A 14,039-nucleotide genomic window follows, 5' to 3' on the forward strand; every position below is an offset into this window, starting at 1 on the left:
ATAAAGAGAAAAATTAAACTTTTGAGCCATGAAAACAAACAAATCCAGGTTTCTTTTCTACAATGAGTCTATTTTTGTTTTTACAAAATCACAACCCTTTATTTTTCGTAAGCTTTTATTAGAGTTTCAGCATTATTTGGTCATGAATAATCCTATAGGAGTCGGAATAGAATCAAAGGGTATGATTTAGCTGGATCTCATCCTGTTAGCTACTGGGGCTTCATGGATGGCCAGCCAGGTCCTAACTGGACAGAGTGCGCCTTAAATGAGGTCCATCTTTTTGGTAGGCAGAGAATCCAGAAAGGCAATTTTGACGCTTAATTTCTTTGGCTGTTAATACCACGAGAACAGCGGGTGTGACAAGGCCCGAGAAGCAGGCTTTGCAGTGTGGTTAGGGGATCGCGCTCCTAAGGCAAGCCTATACGTCCCAAGTCCCGCAGCAGGGGTTGTGGAAGAGACAAAAGAAAGGCTCTGTCTGCCCTCGCCCTTCCCCAATTTAAAACCCAATTCGCAAGCAGCACTTAGGAAAATTAAACCAAATATTAAACATAAGAAAATGCCGATTGTTCTAATTGCCCATTTTGTGTTGTACAAATCAAAACCGAAATGGAATTTTAAAACGGAATTTTAAACAAATAGCTGGATGGAGCAAATCTAAGATGGAAGTCGGAGGATTCGAGTTGAAATTGACAAGTTGAGGGCTGAAAGCATTTGGATAAAAACAGCCTCGGGGCACGAAAAGGAAAGAGCAAAACGAGTATTGCCACCAAAGAACTAGAGAGGCCAATACATGTTGCAGTGGGTCGGTTTGAGCGAAAGGCGGTTTGCTTTTCCTCCATTTGCTCAGTCCCAATTGGAAGCGCACTCCCCGCCCGGAGTTGCGCGTGGGGGCGGGGAGCTAAGTACGGTAATGGGCGGGGGCAGAGCGCGGGCGCGCTCCGGCTTCCCTACTGCGCATAGCTCGCGTCACGCAAGGGGCGGGGCGGCTATATTACGTGCGCGGCGCCGCCCCTGCGAGAGGACGTTGCGTGCTCGCTCGCGCCAGGCGAGTGTCCGCGTCTCCCTCACGAACTCCGTGAAAGGAATTGGCGCCGTTCGACACCAGGCGGGTCCGCTCTGCAGCAGGAACCCTCCTCCACCCGCAGCCGCAGCCGCCGCCCGGGCCGAAAAGCAGTCGCAGCAGCCGCCGCCAGTGGCCGAGTGAGCGGAGCCGAGTTTGAGCCAGCGCCTAGCGGTGAATCGAGGCCCTCACCATGAGTTCCTCGCCTGTTAATGTAAAAAAGCTGAAGGTGTCGGAGCTGAAAGAGGAGCTCAAGAAGCGGCGCCTTTCCGACAAGGGCCTTAAGGCCGACCTCATGGAGCGGCTCCAGGCCGCGCTGGACAACGAGGAGGCCGGCCGTCCCGCCATGGAGCCCGGGAACGGCAGCCTAGACCTGGGCGGGGATTCCGCCGGGCGCTCGGGAGCAGGCCTCGAGCAGGAGGCCGCGACTGGCGGCGACGAAGAGGAGGAGGAGGAAGAGGAGGAGGAAGGGATCGCCGCCCTGGATGGCGACCAGATGGAGCTAGGGGAGGAGAACGGGGCCGCGGGGGCGGCCGACTCGGGCCCGATGGAAGAGGAGGAGGCCGCCTCGGAGGACGAGAACGGCGACGACCAGGGTTTCCAGGAGGGGGAGGATGAGCTCGGAGAGGAGGAGGAAGGCGCGGGCGACGAGAACGGGCACGGGGAGCAGCAGGCTCAACCGCCGGCGGCGCCGCAGCAACAGCCCCAACAGCAGCGCGGGGCCGCGAAGGAGGCCGCGGGGAAGAGCAGCGGCCCCACTTCGCTGCTCGCGGTGACGGTGGCGCCACCCGGGGCCAGCCAGGGCCAGCAGCAGTCGGGAGGTAAGAAGAAGGTGGAAGGTGGCGGAGGCGGCGGTCGCCCCGGGGCTCCGGCGGCGGGTGAGTGCTGCGTTGTACCGTTGCGCGCGGCGGGAGGCCTGCGCGGGTGGAGCCGTGCCCTAGGCCTGCCGGAGCCCCGGGGGGAGGGAGTCCCGCGCGGGGGCCGCGGCGAGGGGGGTGTTGGAGGAGGGGCGCGGGGAATCCCGGATTGGCCGGCAGGCCTCGGGATCGGTGTGTGTGACGGTGGTGGCAGCGCCTCCATTATGTGGCTCGAGAGCCAGGGGGAGCAGCAGCTGCCGCTGGAGGGGAGGAGTCGGGGGCGGGGGGGGGTGCCCCGGCGGCCCGCGGTGGCGCCGCCGCGCTGCGTGCGCGCGGTGCGGGCACATGTCTCGGGGGGAGGGGAGAGGCCCGAGGGCCCGGGCGGGCGCGCTTGGCGGCTCAGCCGCGGTATTGTGCGAGGAGCTTAGGGGCTCGGTGTGACGTCACTTCCGGCGGGAGGGGCCGGCGGGGGGGAGAACGGGGCGGAAAATAAGTACAATGCGGCCTTCGGGAGCGCGGGCCCGGGTGGGGGAGGGGAGGGCTGGGCGCGCGGGCTGTCGTGCTCCCTCCCCCCTTCCTGAACTCTTTGGGCTACACGTGGGCTCGGCCTGTGCGGCTCTATTTTTCATCAGGTTTCTCGAATCTTCGAATAGAGTGGCAATATTTATAATGTCTTTACACTGCGTCACTAACTCCAGTCTAATTTCAAGCTGATTGTTCTTTGAATTAGTATATGACTCGTCGTTGAACGCTTACGAAAAGGAACAGGGAAATGTTGCGCCCCCCTTTTTTTTTTTAAGCTTCAAAACAAAAGGACTATTTCTGTTGTGTTGTGTGGCTTGGCCTCTGAAATAGGGGTGTTGTGTGTTGTAGGAGACGGCAAAACAGAGCAGAAAGGCGGAGATAAAAAGAGAGGTGTTAAACGACCTCGGGAAGACCATGGCCGTGGATATTTTGAGTACATTGAAGAGAACAAGTATAGCAGGTAGATGGTGCTTACCCAGTTTTACTCGCCGCCCGCCCATTCTTTATTCTTTGGTGGGAAAAGCTGTATCAGGAGACAATACTGTCTTTCAGAGCCAAGTCTCCTCAGCCACCTGTTGAAGAAGAAGATGAACACTTCGATGACACAGTGGTTTGTCTTGACACTTGTAAGTGAAGCTGCTTCTTCCCCTTCATCCCCCGGTTTCAAATGTGGTGGTTTTGGTTCCAGAATGTTAGGAAACTTATGTAGTATTTTGAACTTAATGCAGAAAAGTTAGCGAGGATGCGAAAGCAGTTTTTCAAAGGCAGGAAGATGATGGCTTATATTCAGATTCCGGTAGCTTAATATTTAGCATCAGTTGTATTGATAATTTTACAGGCTCTAGCAGTTCGGTAATATTTTTATGTGACTTGAAAGTTCTTTGTAGGAATGTAAAATTAATGCCTGTTTTTGACTAGATAGCTAATGGAAACTTGTAAGGCTACCTATGACTTGTCCTATAGGCTTCGATAAAGTAATTTCATCTTTTTGTGGAATTATGTTAAGTGAGCTATTTGGGTTAAATATTTTAATGATTTTTCCCATTAGCACACAAGTATATTCCCTATTCAAAAAGACTGTAATATAACTTTCTCAATAACTGCTCTTTTGTTCTCAATTCCAGTTCAGTAGCTGCTGCTTTAACATAAGTTGATTTCTTCCAAAGACCTGGGGCAGCAGCAGTGGGCTATCACTGGGCCACTAGCTTTCTTCACCAGCGAATGGTATCAATGGCAGCGCTGTAAATACTGCTACTTTACCCAGTTGGGTTGCAATTGAATATGAGGAAGTATTGCAAACCTCTAAATGGGCCATGGCTGTCAGAGTTGTAATTCTTATTTACGAAAAGATTGGATGATGTAGTATTTGATCAGAGTGCACAGTTCTTTCAGTAACAGAACAAAGTATAGAAATAATTGCTTGAAAAATAAGAGGTCAGGTGTCAACCTGCCCTTGTAGAGCCTGGGGAGCTGAAATTTAGATTCTCATGATTTGGAGTACAAATTGTTATTCAGATATGTAAAAGTGTTAATGCAAACTCTTTGTTATGGAGCACCCTTTACAGGTAGTTGAGATAGTGGAGACTTTTTTGAAAAGGTAAAAAGTACGTGGAAAATTAAGGCAGTTGATTGAAAAGTTTTGTTAAATTCAGTTTCTTAAGTATAAACCATAGGTATTGACAAGGTACTGGAGCAGTGATTCAAGAAGGTAACACTACTGTCATGGGCAGGCTTTTATTAGCTGGTCACCTAGGAATTTTAATTTGTTAAGTGCAATACTGGGTTTCAATCATTGAATTGAAAGTTCTATTCAGTGATGGTCAGGAATTTTAAGAGCAAAGCTAATGTAAGGGGAATTCCAAACTGTAGGTTTAATTTTTTTCTCATCAAAAAAACCTTAAGAGAAGAGCTCTCTAACTTTAGTTCTCCCTCAAAAATGCATGCTAATGAGCCACGGACCCAAAGGTAGCTAGGTAAAGACATTCTGGATTTGGATAATTCCTGAAGTGGGTAATCCCTGTTGTTAACAGCCAAGCGTGGGGAAAAAGGAGACCTAAAGTGTTATAACAGTAACAGCATTAGACAACCAGGTTTGTGTTTTGTAGATTGAGGCTGCCTTATTCACAAGTTTTAGAAAAGAATTTAGGATCTAGAGCCCCTGGTGGTTTAAAGTTAGAAAGTACAGGATTGGCAGCTCCTGCTCATTTTAAAAAATACTTGGTCATGGCCCCCCTTCAGTTCTGTTTGTGGCACTGGTAAATTCTACCTGGTTCTGGCATGCTTCACTTTGATTTCCTGCTGTCCTCTACTGCTTGCCTCTAAATCAAGGTAAAGAGCAGAGCAGGTATGTATTAATGTCACATTGTCTTGATTACCTTATATACTTAAAGTACATGTTAAACGTTGGTGTTTCTTAGTTTTATAGGTAGTTTATGCTTCATAATTTGGCAAGAGTGACTTGGTGGGAGTGGGGCTTAAAACTGAAAATTTAAAACAGCATGTAAAATGTTCTGTGCAGTGTTTAGAAATACATGCAGAAATACCAAGTTTTGCCTGCACAGCAGATATATTTATAGTTGATGTCAATAGAAATAATATGGTACTTGATATAATTACAGATAATTGTGATCTACATTTTAAAATATCAAGAGATCGCCTCAGTGCTTCTTCCCTTACTATGGAGAGTTTTGCTTTTCTTTGGGCTGGAGGAAGGGCTTCTTACGGTGTGTCAAAAGGCAAAGTCTGTTTTGAAATGAAGGTAAATACAATTTTATGGGGCCTTTTTTTTAAACAAGAACCTGTGTGAATTTCCGCTTGCCTGACACTTAAGTGTCAGTGTAACTTTATTTTTGGAAGTCTCTGGATTAGAGAAGGGGCTTAGAAAGCTTTTCTAATAGTTGAATATGTTGTATCAGAATTTGTGGTATACAGCCTGTGTTGTTTTTTTGTTTTTTTAAATAAAGGGTGGTCCTTTTTTAAAATCAATGCACTTGAAAAGACCAACCAAGGGCTGACTTAAAAACAGGCTCTTTCTTTTGTTCCAGAGAAAAAAATGTTAAGTATGACATTTAAACCAGTCATCTGGTTTTGGGTTGAGTATTGACAATATGCAATTTTTAAACATTAACTGTTCTTTTAAATGTGAAACAACCAAGTACTTAAACCTTTTTTTAATTTATACGTCCTCATGCTTAAGTTCTTGAGTGGGTGTCTATTTGTATTAGTAGTCAGAGAAGAGTTAGCCCATGGCACAAGTGAAATAAGCCAGGGTTTAAGGATTTAATTTTTGGTTTACAGTTTAACCATTTATGATTTGACTTTCAGGTTACAGAGAAGATCCCAGTAAGGCATTTATATACAAAAGATATTGACATACATGAAGTTCGGATTGGCTGGTCTCTAACCACAAGTGGAATGTTACTTGGTAAAGTTCCTATTTGAGTACTATGAGCTTGTGAGTGTTTGGGTCTGATTTCAGGAGTTAGAGTAGAAGGCACTCCAAACATTTTGCTTGTTATTGTCCAATTCTGTTAATATTTTAAATGAGATGAATAACATTAGCGTGTAGTAGGCAAAGGCAAAATTTTAGTTTTTGTTCTTTTATGACCATTGGTTAAGATAGAATGTTATCCATATTAGGCAGTTTGTCAACTAGTTACATAACCCACCTAGCTCTCATTAATTGTATGTCTAGTTATAAAGTCAGTGTAAGTAAAAAAGTATTAAGTACATATTTCTCTTAAACCTTACATCTTGACTATTTAAAATATGTGGGTCATTGGACTCTTCTGAAAAATCAGCTTCATGGTAGCTAATTATTTTTTAGGTGAAGAAGAATTTTCTTATGGGTATTCTCTGAAAGGAATAAAAACATGCAACTGTGAGACTGAAGATTATGGAGAGAAGTTTGATGAAAATGATGTGATTACATGTTTTGCTGTAAGTTACAGCTGTTTAGGTATAAATGGCAGTATACATGTTAGAAATTCTTTTTAAAGCTCTAGCAATATCAGCATTCACTACTAACTCATTTTGACAATTTTAACAGCTGACCTGAAAATCTGGTCTTAATCTTTTAAGGCTATGTTGTTTCCGTTTCTGGATATAGGTGTTTCATTGTTTATAACCATCAGAAGCTCTTAATAGTTAACCTAAATACGTTTTCCAAGGATAAGCTTCATTCCTGATGTGAAATGTGAAGTTTTTTAGAAGCCTTACTGGAAGCAAATTAAACTGTTTTCCCTCCCAATTAACAGAACTTCGAAAGTGATGAAGTAGAACTCTCCTATGCAAAGAATGGACAGGAGCTTGGTGTTGCCTTCAAAATCAGTAAGGAAGTTCTTGCTGGACGGCCACTCTTCCCACATGTTCTCTGCCACAACTGCGCTGTTGAATTCAATTTTGGTCAGAAGGAAAAGCCATATTTTCCAATACCTGAGGACTATACTTTCATCCAGAATGTTCCCTTGGAGGACCGAGTTAGAGGTCCAAAGGGGCCTGAAGAGAAGAAAGACTGTGAAGTGAGTGATTCCCCCTGCCCCAAACATTTGAGCATTGCTTTTGCTGAGATACAAATGACATTTAGAAGAGCTAGATGACTGGTCTGTTGCATTTACTTTGGGCCATTCCTGTTGCTCTCAGTAGTTTTTTCTCTTGGAAGCTATCTCCTTTCTTTATGTGGAGTGCCAAGATTTTCACAAACACAAATTACCTTGATATAGTGTTGTGAAAATTCAGGTGTTTAGATTGTTTTTGTTAAAATATTTTTTAAGTTACTAGGTGAAATAACACTGCTTTCCATTGTAGGTGGTTATGATGATTGGCTTGCCAGGAGCTGGAAAAACTACCTGGGTTACTAAACATGCAGCAGAAAATCCTGGTAAATACAACATTCTTGGAACAAATACCATAATGGACAAAATGATGGTAAGTAGAATGTTTAGGGGATATAATCTTAGCATTTTAAAAAAACCAGAAGGTATTCTCAGTAATTCCTTTACCCTGTTGTTCTTACCCATTTTGATAGTATTTTAGAGGTAGGAGAATTTCTTGAATTCTTTTCATCTGGCAGCCTCAAAGATTGAATAGCATAGGGTCTTAGTACATGATATTGACTCCTTGTTTTGTAGTAATAGGGAAAAGGCAATGTTTAAATTTTAAAATGATGCTTGTTTTCTGTGTAGAGAGATTTAAGTAGCTACTAAGCTTAGCTGGAGATTCACAAGTTCAAAGGAAATTTTTGACTTTTAAAAATAGGTGGCAGGTTTTAAGAAGCAAATGGCGGATACTGGAAAACTGAACACACTGTTGCAGAGAGCTCCACAGTGTCTTGGAAAGTTCATTGAGATTGCTGCCCGTAAGAAGCGAAATTTCATTCTGGATCAGGTAAGCTGTAACTTTGAAGTTGGAAAAAGTACCTGAAAATTGGGTTTGGTGTAGAATTAATAAATAAGCTTAACTTTTTTCCTTCCTTTCCTTTTTTTCTTTCTTTCTTTCTTTCTTTTTTTTTTAGACAAATGTGTCTGCTGCTGCCCAGAGGAGAAAAATGTGCCTATTTGTAGGCTTCCAACGAAAGGCTGTTGTAGTTTGCCCAAAGGATGAAGACTATAAGCAAAGAACACAGAAGAAAGCAGAAGTTGAGGGGAAAGACCTACCAGAACATGCAGTTCTCAAAATGAAAGGCATGGGATTCCATTTTATTGATATTCTTTATGTGACTTAATATCTGTAAACTTAAATTAACATTTCCTACTAGTAATACTGTTTCAGCAGTTACATTAACTCTTTGTAGATGAGTATGTTTGGCTTATTTCTACTTTCAGGAAAATGTAGGAAAACTAGGAATAGATACTGTATTGTGAGTTTGTTGAAAAACTTAAAGGCAGGTTTAAGGCGTGTGAATGTGCGTTAATGTGACTTTATTCCTTGTAGGAAACTTTACACTGCCAGAGGTAGCTGAGTGCTTTGATGAGATAACCTACGTGGAGCTTCAGAGGGAGGAAGCCCAAAAACTTTTGAAGCAATATAAGGAAGAGAGCAAGAAGGCTCTTCACCCAGAAAAGAAACAGAACACTGGCTCAAAGAAGAGCAATAAGAATAAGAGTGGCAAGAACCAGTTTAACAGAGGTGGTGGCCATAGAGGACGTGGTGGATTCAATATGCGTGGTGGAAATTTCAGAGGAGGAGGCAAGTTAATTTTGAGTATTGTGTTTATTTGGTTCAAGATCGAAGCAAGTGAAAATCTAATTTGAGACTGCATGTTACTTAGTTGAATTTAACGTTAGAAATTCGATCCTCATTGATAGTAGCTCTTCTAGTTCTAAGTTAAGTTATACATGTAAAGGAGGTTAACACCCTATAAGCTAAACTGTTTCTTGTTTTTAGCTCCTGGGAATCGTGGTGGATATAACAGGGGCAACATGCCACAGAGAGGTGGTGGCGGAGGCGGAAGTGGTGGAATTGGCTATCCGTATCCTCGTGGCCCTGTTTTTAGCAGCCGAGGTGGTTACTCAAACAGAGGGGGGAACTACAACAGAGGTGGAATGCCCAACAGAGGGAACTACAACCAGGTAATGATCTATGGTCCCTGCTGGTGCTGATCCTGAGTACCTGTGTAAAGCAGTCTGAAAAAAAGCTTTGTGTTGCATAGCCTCAGTAAGAATTGTGGGAAAACAGTGTGGATGCAGTGACATGGGAAAAATCAGTGATGGTAGTAAAATGAGTCCACTTAAGTTTGATTTCTAGGTACACTAATTAGCAGCTATCCATTTCTGTGTTGTGCTGAGTTCTTAAAATATATATATTTTTTACATTTTAGAACTTCAGAGGACGAGGAAACAATCGTGGCTATAAAAATCAATCTCAGGGCTACAACCAGTGGCAGCAGGGTGTAAGTAATTTCTTATGTGGTTATGTACATTAAGTTGTATATTGAGTTCATAAGAATCATTCTTCAAAAAGATCTTACCCAGGGATTGAAGTGGATTGAAGTTTGTAAGTGTTTCGGGGCAAAGTGTGAACTGTGTTGCAGTCGTAGTCATAATCTTTTGAAGGCAAAATAGGTTGGAGTTTGCTGTAACTTAATATTTTAATGAAGTAATATTATTTAATACATATGGTTCTTTTTACTACTAGCTTTAATTGTATAAACTAACCAAGTCCTGATGTGTTTCCTTTTGTAATGTGTTTATTAATAATAATGGGATATTAATACTAACTGAATGTGGTTTGATAGAAATCAGAGGTATGGCAGGTATAAATTTGTTTCCAGCAGTTACTCTGAATTAAATTCATTGTCATTTCCTAAAAGCAGTTTGAGTGGCTTATTGATGTTTTTTCTTTAAAAAAAAAATTTTCTCTTACAGCAATTCTGGGGTCAGAAGCCATGGAGTCAGCATTATCACCAAGGATATTATTGAATACCCAAATAAAACGAACTGATACATATTTCTCCAAAACCTTCACAAGAAGTCGACTGTTTTCTTTAGTAGGCTAACTTTTTAAACATTCCACAAGAGGAAGTGCCTGCGGGTTCCTTTTTTAGAAGCTTTGTGGGTTGATTTTTTTTTTCTTTTCTTTTTTGTACATTTTTAATTGCAGTTTTAAAGTGAATCGTAAGAGAACCTCAGCATTGTGCACGATAAGAGAATGTGTCAGTATTTCAGGGTTCTACATTTTATCTGTAAAATGTGACTTTTTTTTTTATCACAAAAAAGTAAAATGTTGCTTTGTACCTGGTGTCTTTTATTAAGAATTTACTCCCCCCATTTCTCACAGAGATAACAGTCGGGAGTCATTGTCACAATATAACAGAAATGTTAGCAGCCAGATTCATGTAAGGACTGAGTGGTCCTCATGAATTGCATAAGACTCTGTACTGCTCATATTACACTCCATCCTCTCTGTAGTTTGCTGAGTAGTGGAGGGGGTATGCTAAATAGTAGTTTCTGACAATACCTGGGAAGGCTTTTTCTTTTTAAATAACAATGGAATTGGCATAATTGAATGAAGATAAAACTTGGAACCAAGATAGAGAAGATGGAGTGTATGTAGAAGGGCTGTTAAAAATGTAAAACTTGGTTGTATTATTTGTGGAGGCTCAAACTTGTGAAGGTTAAATACCATAATTTTTCCATTTGTTCTGCATTTTGATTCTGAAAAGAAAGCTGGCTTTGCCCATTTCTTATTAAAAAAACTTGTTGTAAATCCAGTTGTCTAATGGGATCTATATGAAGTTAGCTATGTCTGTATGCCCTTCTCCCACAAAATACTGTATTAACTAGTGTGCTTGTAGTAGTTAACTCCACCATCTTTGTAAGCTAATGCAATTGTGAGTCACCCATTTATATCTTAATTTTTAATCATGTCAGTTCTTGAATGGGTATCTCCTTAGCCTGCTGATTTCTTTTTCTTTCTAAAGAAAGTGGGTGGAGAAATTAATTTAGACGTTTGTTTGCAATAAAAAGAATTCATTTTACTCTCGTTTTGGGATTCTCGCCATCAAGGTTCAAAATCCCTTTTTAAAACTCCCAAGAGGAGAAAATTTAAGTGTGTGCTTTCTGGACAGCTTCTTATTTACTCTGTACTCGGAACATTTAGGTTTTAAAAACTTAAATGTATACTGACAATTGATATTAATTATGAAGTAAAGTTGAATTCTTCCCTTCCCCTCCCCCGCAGATGACTTAACATTTAAGGAGGGGAAAAGGTAATGGCTGGGAGAAGTTAACACTCACTTTATCATCTTTACAAAATGCTAATGGCTGTCCTCAACTGATATTTTATATACATATATAATACATGAAACTCTGGGAACAGATGCTTTTAGAAGCCATCATGCAAGCCAGTCATTGATTTCACTACTACACAACACTGCTAACTTAACTGTAGCTTTGTGATTACATTAGATCCCCTAACTGTAATTTTATTGGGTTTGCACAGAACACTTAATCTTCTAAAAGGACCCTCACTGATGTGAAGTGAGGAATCAGGAGTCAAACTGTAGAACTAAAATTTCAGTCTAGTGTTGTTGGTGTTTTAGGCTGCCTCTGGTAAGTTTAGGTTTGTCTATATTTGATTGCTTAGATTTTTGTTTTAGCCACTTGAAATCAGGTTTTTAACTTTACTAGGATTTTTTTTTCCCTACAAGCTGAGCTGGGAGTTGAGTTTTAGATGTTGGTGTAGGTAGCTTCATTGGAGAAATTTGTGGAACAAGACTAAACTTAGAATCACCATAAAAAATACTTAATACGAGGTAGTATCTCAAGGGCTTTTGTCTTTTTAGCAATTAGTTTACTGCTGGCAGTCATTAGTAAGAGCTACTTTCGCAACACACATTATTACTAGGATTGCAGACTTGACTTAAACCCAGAGAGGAGAATTCATTGTTGCTAATCAACATTTAGGTACCCTAAATTTTTAGACGCCTTTTAAAAATCTTGCATATGCCTTCTAGTCTAAAATTGCTTATTCCATATTCCAATAACTGCAGTGGCAGAGTAATGGCCAAATGACAGACACTATTTGATAGACTCTCATGCCGGTGTAGCCCAGAAAATTTGGGCAAGAGAGATGGGATAGATTTTTAAAAACACTGTCTAGGAAAATGTTAAAAGTTTTAAGGAGTCTGAAGATCAGAATTAATAATTATGTATGTGATTGTATGAAAAGAAGTCTTTGAGAAAGTAAGAAATCCAGAACAGGGAGTGCAAAAAATAGCAAGCCAAAGGGAGAAAGGCCAGGTGTGGCAGAATAAGATCTGTGAATGAGAAAGTTGGTTTATTCACTCGTCTCCTCACCCACCTCTCCTGGCAAGCAAAACAGAACGAAACAAAGTATAGTGCTGAACGCACGTCCCAAAATACCTAGAGAAAGAACTCACCTGTGGTTACTGTTAGTGTAAGGGATGCTTTTCACTGGAAAGTCCCGCAGATAATTGAGTTGGATCAGGTTGGTCAGCTACAGTAGAAAACAGCTAACATAAAGAGGCTGGTAGGGGAAAAAATGCTGCAAGATAAAAATGACAAGGTAACGTGAACTGACATGACTTAGAAAGTTCTCGTTGCTGGTAGGTTACATCTTGTTGACACAGATCTAGCCTTTGATGGAGGGGCTTGGCTCTGACCTAGAAGGCTCTGAACCAGCTTGTGGCCAAACACCCAAACAGCAAGGTGAAAACACAAGTCAGATCGATTGGACATCGAAATGACCAAAAAAAAGCCACACTAAATCCACAAAACAATCATCTTGTTTGCTTAGGGTAGACCCTGTCTGGAAATAAGACAGGAAACTGGATGTCCTAAGTACTAATGTTACTTGCAAGTGCTCCAGGAAAGGCAACTACATTTCTCACCTACCTGGGAAGTTTACTTTGTGTTTAGTATTTGCCTCAGTTTGGGCAATTGACTTTTTTTTTTTATGAACAGTAAATTAGCTTTTAATCCTGGGATAATTTTTATAATATGCATGAATGAAAATGATGAAATACTTTAATAGTTTTTAGTGGTATAGACATTTGTTACAAAGATCTGGCTGTCAGTTTATGAGTATATTTGACATTTGTAAAAAGCCAAAACCAGATTAAGTTTATACTAAGAAGGCATAAACTTGCATCTTCTATAGTCCAAGAGTTTCTGGTGTTAGACATAATTGCACATCTTAAAAAGTTTCCCTAATCCCTTTTTTACATGAAACTATACAGTTTTAAAAAAGGAACTTGTAGCAGAGAATAATTTATCCCCTACTCAGTCCTCCAGAACAGTCATCGAAATGCTCTCCTGCAAAGATGAACGTGATATTCTTTCTTAAGCCATTTTTTTCCTCTAAAATTCTTGAAATGGTTTGAGTCTAACTTTATCCTTATTTTGAGGGCTCTGAGGAAAACTGCTTAAGCTTTAATATTTTTAGTAAAAACATGAGTAACTTAGGGCCTGGCAACCCATTAAGTTTTAAGGGACTATTAGTGTTTTGAGTAAGAATCTTGTCAACCATCTTGGGTCTCTAAACAGCAATTTGCATTTGTAAGTCCTGTAAACCACAAAATCTTCAGATCCTTAATTGCCTAAACTGTAGTTCAGCTATTAGTACACTTCTGATACGAACACGAGCCCTTTCCTTGGATAATTTTTAAGAGTCGAGTTGAATTTTCTTTTTGGCCCTGTCGCCTACACTTGCACGCTAAAACATGCAGGGGGTAGAATTACCCAGTTTAGCATTTGAGGTTTTATTTAGGTTGCTCTAATCCCCAGAGTTTGTTTTTTTACTACCTAGTAAGTACAGTTCTACAGGTAACTAAAGATAATTCTCCCAGGGATAGTAGATTGGAAATAGGTGAGAAAATCATGTTAACCTAGAATTAACTCAAAGAATGTAATGTGTGACTAGGTTGGAAATGTGCTGTCCATCTGAAAAGCTGAATAAGTATAATTTTTTGGTCTCATGTAGATAGTAATTGTAGTTGTGATTGTAGATCCAATATTAGGGGGACAAATGGCTCAGGTAACTAATAGGCCAGAACACCTGTGATTATTGTTTGGTTAGGCGAGTTATTGAGACAAGGAACTTAACCGTGTGTTTAATTTGAAATTATCTCATTACTT

At 41.2% G+C, this 14,039-nt stretch overlaps 1 protein-coding gene across 2 annotated transcripts; it reads left to right on the forward strand.

Annotated features, from left to right (window-relative positions):
* The first annotated feature begins 1,021 nt into the window (after positions 1-1,021).
* On the forward strand, positions 1,022-9,911 carry HNRNPU (heterogeneous nuclear ribonucleoprotein U). Of its 2 annotated transcripts, none has more exons than XM_054576683.1 (14): positions 1,022-1,938; positions 2,791-2,902; positions 2,995-3,068; positions 5,061-5,200; positions 5,767-5,866; positions 6,269-6,381; positions 6,699-6,962; positions 7,249-7,368; positions 7,699-7,827; positions 7,955-8,123; positions 8,374-8,628; positions 8,827-9,011; positions 9,260-9,331; positions 9,807-9,911. In XM_054576683.1, the coding sequence occupies exons 1-14, from the start codon at positions 1,254-1,256 to the stop codon at positions 9,858-9,860; spliced, it is 2,472 nt and encodes an 823-aa protein (XP_054432658.1). In that variant the 5' UTR covers positions 1,022-1,253; the 3' UTR covers positions 9,861-9,911. The 2 variants fall into 2 exon arrangements, with proteins under 2 accessions (XP_054432658.1, XP_054432659.1); XM_054576684.1 differs by having other exon boundaries at positions 1,022-1,881.
* Positions 9,912-14,039: the final 4,128 nt, after the last annotated feature.

Source organism: Pteronotus mesoamericanus, unplaced genomic scaffold, assembly GCF_021234165.1.
Source record: "Pteronotus mesoamericanus isolate MK-2021 breed Mesoamerican mustached bat unplaced genomic scaffold, CSHL_Meso_final contig_347, whole genome shotgun sequence".
Taxonomy (NCBI): Eukaryota; Metazoa; Chordata; class Mammalia; order Chiroptera; family Mormoopidae; genus Pteronotus; species Pteronotus mesoamericanus.